Source organism: Medicago sativa, chromosome 3, assembly GCF_051527215.1.
Source record: "Medicago sativa cultivar Bolivia chromosome 3, Bolivia_mono, whole genome shotgun sequence".
NCBI classification, from domain to species: Eukaryota; Viridiplantae; Streptophyta; class Magnoliopsida; order Fabales; family Fabaceae; genus Medicago; species Medicago sativa.
The window spans coordinates 101273417-101290784 of NC_140751.1; the positions used below are offsets into that span (position 1 = coordinate 101273417).

At 35.5% G+C, this 17368-nt stretch overlaps 2 protein-coding genes and 1 non-coding gene across 4 annotated transcripts; 2 read left to right on the forward strand and 1 right to left on the reverse strand.

Annotated features, from left to right (window-relative positions):
* Positions 1-4981: 4981 nt before the first annotated feature.
* LOC146942985 (uncharacterized) lies at positions 4982-9506 on the reverse strand. 2 transcript variants are annotated; one of them, XM_085757078.1, is made up of 7 exons: positions 9090-9506; positions 7588-8413; positions 6363-6562; positions 5786-5926; positions 5555-5635; positions 5328-5452; positions 4982-5243 (listed from the first exon to the last, which is right to left on the reverse strand). In XM_085757078.1, the coding sequence occupies exons 2-7, from the start codon at positions 7808-7810 to the stop codon at positions 5195-5197; spliced, it is 819 nt and encodes a 272-aa protein (XP_085613204.1). In that variant the 5' UTR covers positions 7811-8413; positions 9090-9506; the 3' UTR covers positions 4982-5194. The 2 variants fall into 2 exon arrangements, with proteins under 2 accessions (XP_085613204.1, XP_085613205.1); XM_085757079.1 differs by lacking the exon at positions 9090-9506 and having other exon boundaries at positions 7720-7829.
* A 1048-nt stretch (positions 9507-10554) lies between these two features.
* Positions 10555-13941, forward strand: LOC146942986 (nucleolin). The gene is made up of 4 exons (XM_085757080.1): positions 10555-10987; positions 11088-11219; positions 11309-11379; positions 13486-13941. Exons 1-4 carry the CDS (start codon positions 10724-10726, stop codon positions 13811-13813), a joined length of 795 nt encoding a protein of 264 aa, XP_085613206.1. The 5' UTR covers positions 10555-10723; the 3' UTR covers positions 13814-13941.
* Positions 13942-16041: 2100 nt separating this feature from the next.
* LOC146942987 (small nucleolar RNA R72) lies at positions 16042-16124 on the forward strand. Its single transcript, XR_015033841.1, has one exon. It is a non-coding gene; the product is annotated as a small nucleolar RNA R72 (small nucleolar RNA).
* The last annotated feature ends 1244 nt before the right edge of the window (positions 16125-17368 follow it).

Sequence of the window (17368 nt, forward strand, 5' to 3'; positions counted from 1 at the left end):
GATGAGATCATCACCACCATGTGTAGGCCTGGGTCGACTTGGAAAAAGTCCCGGATGCTTACCTATGCGGAGATGCTGCCGGTACCCAAGGCGTGGGTATCATATGTGGTCCAGACTCTTGAGAGTGCATCTTGCACTTCTGAAATTCCTCTCAAGAGGGTGCTTGCTGCCTATGCCATCATCAAGGGGCACCCTATAGATATTGGCCGCCTCTTGGCCAATAGTCTTCATGATCTAGCAACCGGGAACACCACACAATTGGGACATGGAAGCTTAATTAATTGGTTGTGTGAACAACAGTTGGTGCCGGCTTATGATAGTGATCTCAACACAAGCAATATGAAGCCGATCACCGACTCGGTCATGGATGGGTTTGTCAAGAAATATGAAGGCTACATCAAGGAGAGAGAGAGGGAGGCAGCAAGGCAACAACAAATGGAGCAAGGAGGGAGTAGTAGCCAAGGGGGTTATGCTCCTCTTCATCCAAAGCTTGAGGAATTCATGCATGTGCAAGCTAATTGGATGAATGAGACTTCGGACCAGCTGTGGGTGAACCGTCCTAGGTTCTCAGCTGCGTTTGCTGCGGAGGCTCAATTGCATATGGGTCCGATTCGTGGGTCTTATGAGAGGTTTGGAGGCTCCCGTGAGCGCATGGAGCAATATTTTACACATCAAGAAGAGTATGGGTTGCGCATGAGGAGGGAAATCACTGATGATTTCAATAACACCGAGCAAGATCAAGGGGATGACATCTTTGAAGGATTGAGGACACCGGGGGCTGGACACTCGGATGATGATCAAGACATGGGCTGATCTACTGATGGATTAGCATTTTCTGCTTTGTATTTTATTTTTCAGTCATTTTTCTTTTGATGTAGTTTCTTTTTATTTTCTTTTTAATGTCGAAGTCCATTGAACTTATTTCCCTATTGTAATTGCTCCTGCACTTGTTTTATTAATGAATTTGTTTTGTTTCATGTGACCTATTCCAGTTTAGTAACAGTTGTTTGATGAAACGGTGTTCCAAAAGTTCTAAAGGAGGGGTGACTTGATTCAAAGGCGAAGTGTACGGCGTTGCTAGGTAGTCACATACTCCCAGAAATCTCAGCCATAAGGTTCATTGCCAAATCTTGTTTTTCAATTTACTTATATTTAGATTAGTTTTCCATGCAACTACATTTCTAGAACTTGCATTGTTTCTCTATTATTGATTGGTCTTTGTCAATTACACACTGAGGCAAAAGTGCTTGGTCCTGTGAGCCTTTTTGAAGCCTACCCTGATATTGATTGAATTTATCCTTTCTTAACCAATTGTGAGCCGGTAGGATTAGAACTTTTTGTTCGGTGACAAACTACATTACAAGCCTAGAGACTTTTAGGACTTGTCCCTTAATGAATTTCTGAGTTAAGGCATTGTAGAATGTTGCTAAAGATTAAGTTTGGGGTTGCTATTGGAATTTGCAACCAACTAAGTTTGGGGTGGGGGTACTAGAGAATAAGAAAAAAAAAAAATGAAAGAAATATGAAATTGTCATGCAATATATACACAAAAATGGTGTATCAAAAAAAAAAAAAAATTGAATGATGAAAAAGGGACAAAACATCTAAAATCCGAGTAACTTCAAACTCGAGTGTCCCTAAATGTTAAAAATGTTCTCTAGTACCTTTGCATTGATTGTATTTCCACAAGGTGAATGAATGAAGGATTGAACTTTGTGCTTTAACTTCCGTAGGAATGCCTAACTCAAATTTTGTGTAGCCTACTTATCCAAATATATCCCACCTTTCACCTAAGCCCCGTTATAACCCTAAAGACCTCAAAAGTGTGTAATGATATTGACTTTGATTGATGTTTAGAAACTTTTCAAGCATATGGTAATATGTAGACCTGCATGTCGACTGGTAGAACCCTATTTCAAATTGTTGCGTGGAGTTGTGAATTGGTGGATGCGAACAAGTCAAACTAGCTCATCTTTAGCTAGAAGGAGAATGAACTTTTGGGTACTATCGTTTTGTCAGGTAACTGTTATTTTACTGTCGTTTGTCACTGTTGCAAGCAAATTCCTTGAGGACAAGGAATGGTTTAAGTTTGGGGTTGTGATGACATTCTGTCATTACGTAATATTAGGGACTTATTGTGACATTTTGATAGAGTTCTCATGCAATTTTTACTGTTCTGGAGTGCAAAAAGCTTAAAATTTGAAGTCTGTTCGAAGGAAATCGCGCCACGCCAATTTCAAGCCGTGCTGCGATTTTTGAAGCAAAAATACACACTTCCTGTAAAGGGGAAATCGCGGCACGCCAATTAACAAGGCGCGGCGCGATTTTGATGGGTCAGGCCCATGACTTCTATAAATACTGCACTCAATCTGAAGAACAAGGGTTACGATTTTGGAGAACGAAAGTGCGATTTTAACACCCAGAAGGCTGCAGCGGAGAGGATTTCATCATCTCTAACCCAGTTTATGTATGTTTTAATTCTTTCATTGATTATGCTATTTGTAAACTCAATTATGAGTAGCTAAATCTCTTAGAGAATTAGGTCGGAGATGAACCTATGTAACCCTAATTGATCATATGTTGCTGTGAAACTCTATTACTTATTAATGATATTCTAGTTTTCATTCAATTCAATTGTTCTTACTGCTTTTTATATCCTGATCAAATATAAACATGATTTTGTGAGATCGAATGACTACTGACCATAGCTTTCGACTTAGACCTAATTGAATTGTTCTAATAAACATGGTTAGTCTAGGAATGGATAATCGTTTGTTAGTGATATTAGGTTAACGTGCTTAAACCTTTGATGATTATTAGACCACCTAAGGAATTAGAGGCTGTAGTTTAAAAAGAGGGTCCTAACTCAAGGGATTGATTAGGGCTAATTTGTTAACTATCGTGAAACTAGAGAATCATTAGTAATAATAGGTGCAGTAACCAATTAGGGGAAACATAGAGGATTCGAAGACCTGATCTCATCTCTCTCCTATTTTCTTAATCAAATCTTTACTCTTTTTTATTTGATTTCTTAAAATCAAACCAAATCTACTGCCTAGTGGCAAAACAAAATAAACTTTTATACATCCTACTTTTATAACGAAATTGAATAATTGAAGTTAAAAACAGTCCTCGTGGGAACGATATTTTTACTACTTCGATAGTTATTGGTGCACTTGCCAGAGATCTATCAGTTGGGCAAATTGTTTCCATCTTTTCTCTCAAATGAAGTTCCATGTATCTTACATCTTTAGGGAAGAAAATCATTGTGCGGACATACTAGCTCATTATAGTTTTGCAAATGTTGATCATTGGTAGTATCATGTTTTAATTTAAAGATTTTTTTTTATAAATAGTTTGTCTTTTTCTTATTTTAGGTTCTTATGATTTTGTCCTTGTGAGCTTAGCTCAATTGGTAGGGACAATGCATAATGCATAATATATGTAAGGTCTGGGGTTCAAACCCTGACCACCACAAAAAAAAAATATGTAAGGTCTGGGGTTCAAACCCTGACCACCACAAAAAAAAAAAGGTTCTCATGATTTTCTTTGTTGGGTTTTCGCCTAGTCCCCTTAAGTTGTATCCTCTTTTTTTAATTTATCTAATAATATTGAGTGGTGGTGCAAATGATTTTATTGGGAGACATGGGGTGCCAACTTTGCCAACATAGTTGAGATTTATTGCTGAAGTGTAAATTATTATTATGATTGCGCAGGGATTTCTTAAAAAGAAAATGCCTATGAGTTCAAACTAGCGCTCATGCATATCATATATCTTTTTATCATATCTTTTTATCATGTGAGTTGTACTTACAAGACATCATTTTCTTAATTTTGCAAAATACATCATCCAACTCATCCAAACAAGAATTCATAAGCTCGATATATGTGTCCTACAACTGATAGGTATACCAATCTATACATGTTTTTGAAGAGCAATATTCAGAGGGACTGGAACAAAGGTACAACCAAAAACTTGGATTTCCTTCGTCATATTGATAAGAAGCATGAATAGAAAACTCGAAAAGGCAATTTCCTACGTCATATTGAACCAAGCAAATGGTTTTCGTTTGTTAAAGCTGTTTGCAGTGTCTTTGAGACAATTTTTGGGGAGAATATTACAGGTCCTTTGAGGATTGGTGTTCTGTTTAGATATTGAACAGCACAACGAACCACAAATGTGAAAGATAACAGAACAAATTAGTCCAGTGACTGCTCCTAAATCTATGCTGAGAATGATCTTCCCAGGACCAACCATGTACTGTGATGGTAATGGAGGCTTAATAGATGTGTTTGCTCCACCTTCATTGGCATTGCAGAGTGTTATGTGCAAAAATGAACGAGTGGCTGAAATGCCAACGATTCCCTTGCAAGAGAAAAAGAAGTGTGTAAAACGCAACATAGTCACAACCACAACAAAATGCAGGCTCAGAAACTCCAGCATGAGGCATGGATTTCTCAACTACTCGAAAACCCCACATGCAAATTTCATCACCACATCACAACTTTGTAAAAGACTCATCACTACAAAATACCAAGTTTTTACTTTTTACATTCTATTCATGGGATGCAATTGGAACTTGGGAGTGGAGCAGATAACAAATGGGAAAAAACCGGATTGGAAAATGCAGATATCCAACCGGTCAGTAGATTACGTCTAATTCCCCCTTGCCCAGATGGTCTTTCCAATATGAAGGTTCCAATTTTGTTGATACCCAATGACAGAACTTGAAAGTAGGACCAATGCTCTTTTATACCAAAATCCCCCCCACCCCCCACAACTGAAAGGGAAGCAATATTACAAGTTCCTCTATTGCAGGAAGTGAATAAAATCAGCATACAAGCTTTGGGTCTGGCGTGTTCTAGTTCCAGATTATAGCCAATATAACGTACAGGGAGATTGGGTATAGATTTAGAGACTACAATTTATCTAATATTGATAATAAATATAATTGAGGCCGTTCAAATCAAAATCGAGGACTAAGAGGGAAAAAGGTTAAAACGTGATTTCGGAGAAAAGAAATATGAGAACGTAACAACATTAAATGTCCGAGCTACATATATATTACATTCTGACCTCTGTCAACATGATGACCCAGATAGATAACACATCTAACTTCTAAAAGTGTCCCGATTTCTGCACTATAATGCAAAAGAGAATCCAACTTGAAGGAACTGAAAATGAAAGTTAAAATCACACCACTCCCGATGGAAGCCTAAGAACAAGCTGTCCCCCAACAAGGCTGCAACCAAAGGGAAAAAGAGTCAGATAGTTTACAAGAGCATATCAAGAGTTACGTTGCATGTTATGACAATGTTTAATCCACCTCTTGATGTAGTAGTAGCAGAAATCTGCCAGGATGAAAGTTTGGACAATTTCTGATAGAAGTACCATAGAAGGCCACAATCCATAACCCAAAGCAGTTAGTAGACGTCCGCGTGTGTCCAATACCTGAGCAGGATAACATAATCACAGATATTATGATAAAATTATTTAAAAATACTTTCAGAACTGGGGGATAAAAACATCTTAGCAGTTAGAATCCCGACAAACCTGCAGGACCCAATGTGCACAACTCAAGAACCTTGCAACTCCAAGGGCGAAAACATAGCGTGCTGTGAATGGTTCAACAATCTGAAAGTTGAATTTCAGAGTTAAGTGTTAACTACAAGTCTACTCGGAAAGACTAACTGACAAAAAGGACGAAGTAATGATAAACACTGTCTCGGACGATTAAAAGATAGTAAAGAAAAAGCAATGAGCTGAAATATATTTCTAGGATACCTTAGTGTTTTGCATGACCCGCAACTGAGGTAGAACTGACACAGCTTCAAGATAAACACAAAAAGCCCAGAGAATCCTGTTAGCATAATGATGCCGGGTTGTTGGGTGAATAAGCAAAGACAGTACAGCACAAGGTATCACCTGCATTTTGGTATAAGGAAATTAACACACTCCATACTCACAACAATTGATCCTCCATTCACTTGGATGCATGTCCTTTTCACCAAGAATAGTACATCAAAAATAAAATGCTTCCAACAAAAGTACTTTCATATTGAGATATAAAAACGCAATTCGTCAATAAACACAATTCATCAGTAAACATTGAAATAATATTCCTTTTAAGTGGGAGAATGCAGGAGGAGTGACTAATAAGTACTACAAAATGCACTTTAACTGGAAACCTCATTTGACACAAGTGCAAACCACACTTTAACAAATATAAGTTTCTTAATGAAAGTTTATTTTCCAATAAATTATCGGATAAAAGAATTGTGAGATGCTTAGCAAGACAGTAAGCAGATTACAGCTAAGACAAGAGAGACTGCATACTTTATATAGAAGACATAGGATTTACCACATAGTATATTGCAAGGTTGTCCTTAGCATCCATATAACTGGATTTCAGTTTGAAGCGTATCATATAAATAACCCAGAGGGTCGTCCCCAATGTTGCAGTATCGAGTAAGGTGTGTATATCGTATTCCATGACAAAACTGCAGTATAGTCTAACTGCTAGAAATATAGCTGTGAGTTCCTGTGATTTAAGCGAGAGTCCTGCGAAGATTTATTAACACACAGAGAAAAATCTTGTTATCATTTTAGATAAACATATAGAAGATTATCTTCTTCTCATTTCTTTTCCTTCTGTGCTGGAAAACAAAAGCCAGATTATTGTTAAAATCACAATGATATATCGTATAACACAATAGACTTCATATCAAACTAGTTGTTCTCTACTTTCATCTAAAGTGGCAAAATTTGTAGCAATTAGCAAAGTAAAAAGTACTTCCATGTCTCAATAATTAACACGGGTCTCAAATATAAGCAAAAATTGGTCAAAAAAAAGTTGATGTATTTGGTCCAAAATTTAAATCAAATATATCAACTTTTTTGGACCAATTTGCTTATACTTGGGAGTAAGTTATCTAATTCCAAAATAAAAAAATACTTTAGTTGGGCATCTAATTGTCGGATTATTGCACATAACCAATTAAAGTGTGGCAACATAGTGGGCTAGTTTGTTTTAAGTGTGGAGGCTCTTAGTCCAAAAGTTCAAACCAATGGACTCAAACTTTCCATCACAAATTGTTTATCTTAATCTTACTCTTACCTATGTGGGACTATTTAATTTCCAACCTCATAAGAATTAATTATTTTTAAAGCTCGATATCCGACTCAAGAACAAACTAATCCAACGGGTCCAATCCCACCGTCCTTAGCTAGAATTGGGACCAGGGAAGATCAAACTTGAGACATTGAAAAAGCACACTCCAAGATCCTAAGTAAGTCTACACCACTAGGCCAATTCAAATGAGTTAACACTTATAATAATTAAAAAATTAAGAAAAAATAAAATCTGCAATTGTAGAAACAAAACCATAAAAAACATGATACCGATTCGACAACAAATTAGGTGATTGCGTGGTTTTAGACAAACAAAAATAGAATGTCAATCTTATAAAAGCTAAGAAGTGTTGCAAAAATGATTATTCGGCACCACCAAAGCAATGTATAATTATGCTAACAACAAGCACAACTTAACATAATCATAATCTGAATTTTTTTTATGGTAAATTTACCAGCACATGTTTTTTCTTGAGCAAGCTTGTAAATGAGGAGAGCAACTCCTAATGCATGCACAAACTCAGCAGCTACGAAGAGTTTGTCGTGGTCGTGAACGATCATTCTAAGAAAAACCAAAGCTGCAATACCCGAAAGAATCGCCATAAACACCTTCATCTTCGGCGGTTGCCGGCGAAGCCATTTAGTCACGGCGTGGATCGGGCTCTTCACAGCCTTCATTGTTTTCTTTCTTGTTTGTGTTCTTCTCTTCTGGGTTGGTTTCAATTATAATGTTTGTTCGCGTGACACGTCATATAGGAGTTAGAGTTAGAGTTAGAACTGAATGTTTATTAGTTGCGTGACGGGTGGGTTGCTCAACTAACCCTCTGTTCCGCCACCGTCCCAATTACTACAAACTTGTCTTGTCCCGTTCTAATTTCGTACTGTTGTTGTTGACTCATTTATTTACTCCAATTGTGAAAATGGAGGAAATTCCAAATTATTTTCAAGTAAATTTATCCATTACGCTAATAAAATAACCTAATTACAGCTTTATCAAAATCTCGTTTGGTACGGTTTTGAGGTGAAAAGTCGTCTGAACCGTAAGGTAAAAAAACATACGGTTTGATTTGGTTTGGTTGACTTTTAAACTAAAATATGAACCAAATTAAATCAAACCAAATGCGGTTTGAGTTGGATCGGTTGCTGCAGTTTTTCTCGAAAAAGAGAAAGAGAACTCAAAAGTGCTTCGAGTTTTTGTGTACTTTGAAAATGAACCTAATCACAAGTAAGAAAATGGATGGTTCGTATTGACAATTGTTGAGAAACGGACGGCTTAATCATCTGAAAATTAAAAAACACCATGAACAAACATTCAAAATAAGAAGGAAAAAGAGAGAATGGTATGAATCCATTGAGTTCTTAAAGTAGTTTAACTTTCAAACAAAATATACTAGGACATCTAAGAATATCAATCAAGTACTGGCCATTGATTAAAAAATAAAAAATAAATCAAGTGCTGGCCGTTGATCAAACAGTTTGGTTTCATTTTCATAGGCAACGATATTTGCATACAACATATATCCCCATTTTTTCTGGCCAAGTCAAACAGATTTGATTTAAATGCTAAGGTGTTAGTTTAGTTGTCCGTTTAATAGTAAGAGTTTGATCTTGTAGTCTAAGGTATATGGTTTAAAGTCATAAAAGTTTTTTATCAAAAAAAATAAATCAAGTTAAATTATAATCACAGTCGTAAATTGCGGACCGTGTCCACAATTAAGACAATAATGTAAATTTTTTGAAGGTCTTTGCAAAAACGCAATTGCATTGGCAATTTATTCATATTTTGTTGCAAAATCAAAATTCGCAGAGTTTTAGCAGTCCTAATTACAATTAGGAACCATGATGATAACATAAGCAACAGTTATTTGATCGTTGTATGTGAAATTGCACATAATTGGCCGAACCCAAATGCTTAAGATAGGTGACAAATTTCTATTTCATAGATGTTATGACTTACAAATGATATGATACATCAACTAATGGGGTCTCCAAATGAGTGGTGACCACATAGACCTGAAGCTGGAGATTTTGGAAGCCAAAACCAAAAGCAACACCACCAGCGCCGCAACGCCCCAAGGCGACGACCCTCCTCCTTCTGTTCCCGCGCGTGATTGTATTAATCGTCGACCAAAGAAATCCACCGGAATAACAAGCCGTGGCCCGTATTTGGAGATGAAGTATGCAATAAAAATCAACAAGAGTGGCAAAATCAAGAGAAAGAAGTGGAAACTGATGTTTGCTTTGTGCACTGTTTGCTTGAAGTTTATATAAGATGGAACAAATAGCAAAAACATCACAATCCCAACTATGGATACTAGTTGCAAAGGAGGCGACTTCAAAGGCCACGCCATTTTTTTTTCCTCCAATGCTCTATGCTACTAGCTTGTTAATTTCCTATAATTTATAATACAAGAGAAAGAAAGTGGAATTGTACTACACCGCAAATTTATTGACATTTAGAGAGAATTTGTGTGACATTGTGATTAATTTCTGTTCACTTTAGTATAAAGTGTTAAAGTTTAAGGTGGGTGCATGAGGTGCAGTTATTCCATCCCCAATATACTACCATCTTTTCTTTGAATGTTTTGGAATTGGATTGATACCAAAGGAGGAACGCAGCCTAAGTTCAAAGGACACTTGGAAGAATATATTCATATGTAGCTTTCGTATCAAGCTTTGTAATGGTGGTAGTATATTTATTATGCTACTATTCTGTCCAATTATTTGTTAGTTTTAGTTTGCTACTTTGTGGACACCTTAATTGTAAGCAACGGTCTTCATGTGTGGCATTCACCTTAATTGTATATTATTTGAATCAAGGTGATTGTGGAAGTCCGAACAAGTTAATATGTAGATTTACATGTGCGGATAATTGTTGTAAATGTCTTCAAAAAAGACTTCAAATTTTAAGGGTGAAATTGGTTAAAAAGGGTGTTGATATGCGTTGTGGATCAACATAAGTTTGACCATTGTTTCTATCGACTTTTTCTTTGTTGAACTTGTATTGTTTGTCGAATCTCTCCACCTTTGAGCAGACTCCTAAATATCAATTTACAACCTTTACCAAAAACATTGATTTTTACATTGACTTCAGCTCCATTTGACAAATTCAAAATTTTGCCAATAACACATGTACATTTTTCTTTGGGTACAAGTACATTTTTTAAAAAAAAACACTTAGAAAATGTCTTTTTTTTATGAGGATGGTAGTTTGGTTTTTTCTTTTATATAAGAACAATTTTTTAAGATTTTCTTTTTTCATCCTCCAAGATTCTCAGACACTACGTATTTCGGATTATATAATCCGAAAAATGTAAAAAAGTTCAAAAACCCTCCAAAATAGGGTGTCTAAAAAACTTGGAGGGTGGGAAAAGAAACTCTAGAGGAGTAGCCTTATTTGAGGCCCAGCCCAATTATCTGCGTACGAATTACCCAAAACGCAGAGTTTTGGTATTCAAAACCCCGGAGTCCCGAAAACAAGAGAGAAAAAAAAGACATAAGCGATTCTGAAGAAGGTAGAGAGAATCACCCAAACCTTGTTCATCTTCACCTTCCATCCACATTGAACCTTAGAATCGATTGTTCACAAAAATGCCTTCTGAAGATTCGAAACCTGTGAAAAAACAAGACGACAACGACAAGATTTCTACTTTGAAAAAAGCCGCAAAACCCAACGGTAAACCCCTTTCTAAGGGTTCAAAACTCAAGAAATTATTCAAAGAAGAACCTGAACCCATTCCTCGTGCCACTTCAGCTTCTCGCTCCAAAGTTATGAGGGAACTCAAGGACGATGATGATGACTCCGACGAAGACGACGATGACAAACCTATCTCCAAAAAGACATCCAAAACCAAGGTACAAAATCGAAATTCTGAGACCTAGTTTTTTTTTTTTTTTTATTGTTCTATTTTAGAAATGTATGTTCGGTTTTTTTTAGAGTATTGTGCTGTGTTAGGTTGTGAAGGAAGAAGTGAAGAAAAAGAAGAAGGTAAAGAAAGAGGAAGAGGTTGTTGTTACAGAAACGAAGGTTAAGAAAGTAAAGAAGGTTTATGATTTACCTGGACAGAAACGTGATCCGCCTGCAGAGGTTTGCATAACAATGCACTTTCTTCTCTTTATTTTTACCTTTTCAGTTCGTTTTTATGTTTACTAGTAATCTTTTTCATGTTTTTTTAGAGAGATCCTTCTAGGGTTTTCTACGAGACTTTACATGAACAAATTCCAACTAGCGAAATGGCACAAATCTGGTGAGTTCTCAACGGCCTATTCTGCTTATGTTTCTGTTTCTCATTTGCAAATTGCAATTCATCATATTTAGGGTCGGTTTTTATTGATTTATTTAAGCGCATAAGCACTTGTGACTTTTGAGACTGTTTGGTAACTGTTTTTAGCTTATTTCCATAAGCTCTCCATGTAGTTTATGAATGTAGCTTATAGCTTATACGGAAAAGTTTGACTTTTTTTATCTTTTGTTATAGAAATAGCGTATACATAAGTACTTAATTGAGAAGTGCTTATAGCAAATATGCTATAAGTGCTTAATTAAGATGTTTATCCAAATAGGACTTTAACAATTTTAGGAGTTGGAGTAAGTTTAATTGCTAGACTTTGGCTCCCTTGCAAGAACACTATCACCATGAATGTGAATTATGAAGTGAGCATGAAAAACACGCTATACCACTCAGAAGAGACTGAGAAACACTATGTATAGATTACTTGTGAATTCGATTAAGAGGTGAGAGTAGAGATGAATGACATGCCAACTGTGAATGGAAGACAATTAACATGTTTCTATTTTAAAATTTTGTTCCACGACACTTGTTTGGACTGTAGAGCAATTTCAAACCTCCAAATGCCTTAGGGTCTCATTTTATCAGTGAGCTTAATTCCCTGTACGGTGTAGAATTGGTTTTGCTGATGTGTACAAAGGCTATCTGTCAGACCCTTTCCATTCAAATGCACTTTGTACAAATAATAGAATGCTCTTAATGTGTCATTTGTAACATTGCATTTGATTTAATAAAACCCTTTATGTTTGAATGTGAGCCTTAGACTCAAAGAGTACTTTTCTTTTATAACACCAAGCCTAGCCCAGGCCCCTGGAAATATATTAAATTGCGCGTGCTGAAGTGAATGTTACACATGCTATTATTTTCCTCACAGGGTTATATATTATATACAGTTTAAGGTACATGTGTAATGACTTGTATTTAGGTAAAACCAGAAGCCAATTTAAGGACAGAAGTGATTTTTTCCCCTTGTGTTTGTGTAAATTCTCTCAAATGATGGTTGTGATGGACCTGAAAACAAAACTATGCGAGGTTTAATCATGCTGTTACGGAAGACATTTGAGCTTTTTTTTACTTTTCTTTTGGGGATATATATTCACCAGCATTCCAACTCGCAGATAATCATACACCGGCCCTGTAGTTCCTAGCGGTTCTAAATTGCATGCCACCACTATCAGGCCTTATGCATTTGTTCGCTTGTTCCTTACTGTCTATATTTGATTTGCAGTTTTCATGATCAAAGCCCTAGATCTGACATCACTCTTTGTTTCTGATATTTTGTTAAGTTGTTTATATCCTTTGGATTAACGGTTATTTTGTTGTTTTCTTGTCTTAGGTCAGAGTTATTTTAGGTTTATCATCTCTTTCTCTTGTCTGAGCTATCAATTCAGTGTATGTATAAGACGTTCCTTGCAGTTGCAATTACCTAACAGGTGTTTGATTTGTTAACTATGAAGGACTAAAGTAATCGTTCTATTTAGATTTAGAAACAGTTGTAGTACAAATTGAAACATAAGACAAGTATAGGTAAAAAGTTTTGAGCTTTGTTATTTGATTTTGGGGTAACTTTTTTGTTCGACACTCACACTAAGTCAGTAACATCCAAAACATAAAAATCTCCACCTTTTTCTGTGTATTCTCCATGACCTTTACCCCAAGGCGCCTCTTTTCTTGTCTCTCTTCCCCTGTTATTCCATCCCCTCATATCATTTTAAATTGGTTGTGCTGTACATGGATCATAGAACACTTGACAAATTAAAAAGTTGTCGTAACCCAGTTACTGGCATTGTATTGTTGAATGCTCGTATTATAGTCTAATGGCTTAAACCCTTATTTAAACAAGACAACCTGCTGCAGATTGAATTTTCCTTTCCCGCCTTTTCTTATCTTGTCTGGTAGAAGGAGTAAAAGCTATCGGACCAAATATCTAAAAGAATGTAATGAAATGTGTATCATCAAAACTGGCTAGAAAGATATGTTGTGTAACTTATTTTCAAGCAATAGAAGTATTATGTTAATAGAGCGTAGAAGATTTTTTGGTTGCGTTACTGATTGCAACTGCAGGTTGATGGAATCAGGCTTGCTTCCTAAAGAGGTGGCAAAGAAAGTATTTGAGAAGAAGCAAAAGAAAGCTCTGCAGCAGAAGGTCTCTTCTCCTGTTAAGTCTGTAACTGCTGTGAAGAAAAGCACCAAATCTGTTACAATTAAGAAAGAATGCCCAGCTACCCCAAATTCTTCCGTTAAAAAGAAGCCAACAAACTCCACATCAAAGCAGACAAACTCCACATCGAAGCCAACCAAGAAGCACAAATCTGAAAATTCGAGCTCTGAGGATGATGATTCTGATTTTGACATTGGTTCAGCAACAAAAAAGAAGAGAAAAGTGGCTTAATTATGATATATTATTTTGCAATGTTTTTTCCCCCGGCATTTGTTGTTGGTGACACAAAACTTGTAAGGGGCACATGAGGACATGATGTAAACTTTGAAGAAGATTGCATGTTCAGAGTTTAGTTTTCAGTTGTGTGCTTGTGTAGCCTGCTGTAGACCTTTAATTCGTCAATTATGCAAACAATCCACCCTAATTTTTTTGGAGAGGAATCCTAATATTTAAAAATGTTGGTATTTTTTTTAAATAATAACATAAATTGCATTTAGCAGAAAGGTTAATCTGTTGTAAAATTCTATGAATTTAATCCAGATTTATGCTTTTGCCCCAGTGGCTTCTGGCTTATTTCAACTCTAATCGATTTTTTTGTTTTTTTAATGAATTGTATGGGATAAAAGAAACCAAAGTAACTTTTATTATTGGCTTATCTAGTTGGATATTAACTTCTCTGTAGTTGTCAAGATTGAATTGGATTTTATGGTTGCTTATTTTTAAAAGTTACGACCTGATTTTACACATAAAAAGTTGATTTGAAGGGAAATTGAGTTGACTATTGAGCAACTTTCATTGAATTTTGAGTTCTATTTTGATAAATGTTTGTTACGAAAAAGAACATCATAACAGTAAATACTTGCATGGTCAGACATTTTTTCACGAAATGCTCACATTTGAACATTATCATACACACCTGATAAAATATAGAGATATAAAATAAAATTATATATTTTGTTGGGGTAAGTAGTATGCTCAAGTATCAAGCAAGATCTCCTCTCTCTCAACACTACTTGCGGTAAGTGTGAATTAAAGCATTGAAATGGGTGGCATTTAGCATGGGAAAGGGAAAGAGTTTCCCACTATGGGAAAGCTAATTTTGACCATTAGATTAACTAAAGAACATAGTTTTATAATAGACCCTCCACACCAAATTTTTTCTCTCTCCTCCATGACTCATCCAACCACCAGCAGCTGTGTTTATTACAAGTTCTGACCAGCCATGGCTACCCTTCCAAGAGCTTGAATAACACATTTCTACCACATACCATCCATTGGTTTTGCTTAAGTGGGTTAATGAAAATATGGGTCGGATTATGGAGTTGGGTTTGTGTTGAAGAAGTGATTTATGGTGATGAGAAGAAGATGAAGTTGAGTTTGACCAAAGTATTAGGAATGAATTTTGTTCAAAAAAAGTATTAGGAATGCATTGGTGTCTTTGACTCCCTAAAATTTTGCTCTCTTCATGAACCTGTAAAACTATGTCACCCAATGCTTGACATTTATTTAATCACGAGTTACTAAAAAAAGTAAGAGTAAATTAAGTTAGCTTTTAAGACATATCAGATTTAGAGATGAAGTGATTCCACCATGGAAAAGATTTAAGGATGTGAAAAATGACATATAAAATCTGAGGAAGAAGGTATAATGGTGGTGGGTGCAAGGAGGAAGATGAGAAGTAGAGGGTGTATGGTTGGATTTGGTGTTGATGGTCTATGATAAAACTATGTTCTTTAGTAAATCTGATGGTCAAAATTAGCTTTCCCATGGTGGGAAACTCTTTCCCTTTCCCATGCTAAATGCCACCATTGAAATGATATATTAAAAAAAATTAAAATAACTGATTATAGAATACATGTCATGTGATGAAATAAGTTTTCTCTTTCCGTTTCTTGAAAAAAGAAAAAGATTTCCTCTTTTCCAAATTTCGTCAAATATTATTATTGATTTTTTAAATTTATTTTTTTATTTATTTTTTTGGTGGTGTTGGGGTTGGGGTTTGAACCCCGACCTTACATATATTATGTCCTTACCAATTAAGATAATTTTTTTTTTAGAACTAATTTATTTGATCTTATTTAAGTTATTGTGATTAAAAAACTGACACAGGCTTCTTGGTGCAATTTGTGCATATATTTTGTCGGACTTATTTTGTTGACCCAAAACAGTGGAAGCCCAAATACCGTATTTGTAAGTGCAAGCTTAGGGTTTGCCTTATGTCCATTATAAAAACTAAACGAATGCCTCTCATCTCAACTCACTTGTCACTCTGTGCCGCACGTTCTGTGTGTTGTGTTCCCCCTTCTATTTCTGCATCTCGATCGATGATAACTATTTTATTCTATTCATTTTAATTATGATCAATGCTTTTTTTAGTGCTCAAGATTTATATTTTTTTGTTTGTTATTATTTTGCTTTTTTTATGTATTACAAGCAGATGATTTTTTATTTTAAACAAGTAGCAAATGATGAGATTTTAGTCTGTGATAATGAGAAGCTCGTGAGCGATGTTTATCCTAATACTTCCATGACTCTGATGCTACTTTTTAATTCAATTTAACTAATGTTTTTAGTGCTTCAAGATTTTTAATTGTTTGCAATTTCCAATAGTTCGAGTATGAAAGCATGCTCATATTTCTCTTTTTGTTCAGTTGATACTTTGATTGGCTTATCTAGAATTCTTCAGCTCATTTTTTTCTTTTTCAGTATGAAATTAAAAAAATTATGTCTTAAATTCGACCTTTTAACAAAGAAGAAAATACTAACAGCATAACACTTAACATGGTTTTTTTTTTCATTAAAAAAGGTCTGCAATTGGTTCGCTTGTACTGCATGACTAATATCATATTTTGATCAAACTCTCCTATAAGAAGATATTGATGATAATAGTCGATGAACAACCGGATCTAAAAGATTAACTAGGTTTTTGTTGTACATCACAACCAATCATGTTTGATGCGATGATTAAAGACCGAAAATGTTGTCCTGCATCACAACAATAATTCAGTATCACAACAAAAATGATGCAATAAAATTTCTAAAACAAAATTTAACACCAAAAAACGAAAATTGACAAAAAATTCAAATTTAAAAACATTGTTCTTCCATCATCTTCCTATGCTTCTTCCTCCATTTTCATCTTAGCCCCATACCTTCAACTTGGATGAACCAAAGAAAATTCTCATGATTTCCACAGAAGCATGGTTCAATTGCAGAATGATTTTGTTCTTTGGTGATTACACTTCAAGATTATACCCCCCTTCGAACTCTAGTGTTTGGTAGCAAACAAATTGAACAACTGCTAAGTCATTTACATAATCATGGCCCTTTGAAAGACATAATTGAACAACATGCTTTCAATTTATCAAAGCAAAACAAGAGTATCTCAGCAACCTTTCCACGACTGCTAAGGTGTCTACGTAATGGTCAAGATTGAGCTCTCTTAGAGGCCTATAGAGCAATCACCCTCAGATTTTAGTACATGTGCCTGTGTTGAATGGAAGATAATGTGTAGTTTTATCAACCTTCGCCAATATGCCCAACTATAGTTTCTTGAATTGGACAAAAGTTCCTAACATAATTTGGAGTTGAATTTTTTTATTTTAATATGTCAATGCTTTGAATGAATAGTTTGTAATTCAACCATCTCGGAGCATAAAGGATGGGGATCTAATCTCCTTGATCGGTGTTTTGAGAGATTGTTTCACCTATCAGAGGTTTAGCGTGTGTTTGGATCTGTTTTTGGACAGAAAATTGTGTCCCAATACAATCTTAATCTCCATTATA

What these genes read in the sequence shown, in the direction of transcription:
- LOC146942985 (XM_085757078.1), bottom strand. Translation starts at nt 7,810, where the DNA reads ATGAAGGCTGTGAAGAGCCCGATCCACGCCGTGACTAAATGGCTTCGC. An exon ending in TCAAGAAAAAACATGTGCTG is followed by an intron (nt 6,563 to 7,587) that starts GTAAATTTACCA and finishes AAATCTTCGCAG; the next exon opens with GACTCTCGCTTAAATCACAG. An exon ending in TGCTACTACTACATCAAGAG is followed by an intron (nt 5,244 to 5,327) that starts GTGGATTAAACA and finishes CTTTGGTTGCAG; the next exon opens with CCTTGTTGGGGGACAGCTTG.
- LOC146942986 (XM_085757080.1), top strand. Translation starts at nt 10,724, where the DNA reads ATGCCTTCTGAAGATTCGAAACCTGTGAAAAAACAAGACGACAACGAC. An exon ending in AAAAGACATCCAAAACCAAG is followed by an intron (nt 10,988 to 11,087) that starts GTACAAAATCGA and finishes GTGCTGTGTTAG; the next exon opens with GTTGTGAAGGAAGAAGTGAA. An exon ending in AGCGAAATGGCACAAATCTG is followed by an intron (nt 11,380 to 13,485) that starts GTGAGTTCTCAA and finishes TTGCAACTGCAG; the next exon opens with GTTGATGGAATCAGGCTTGC.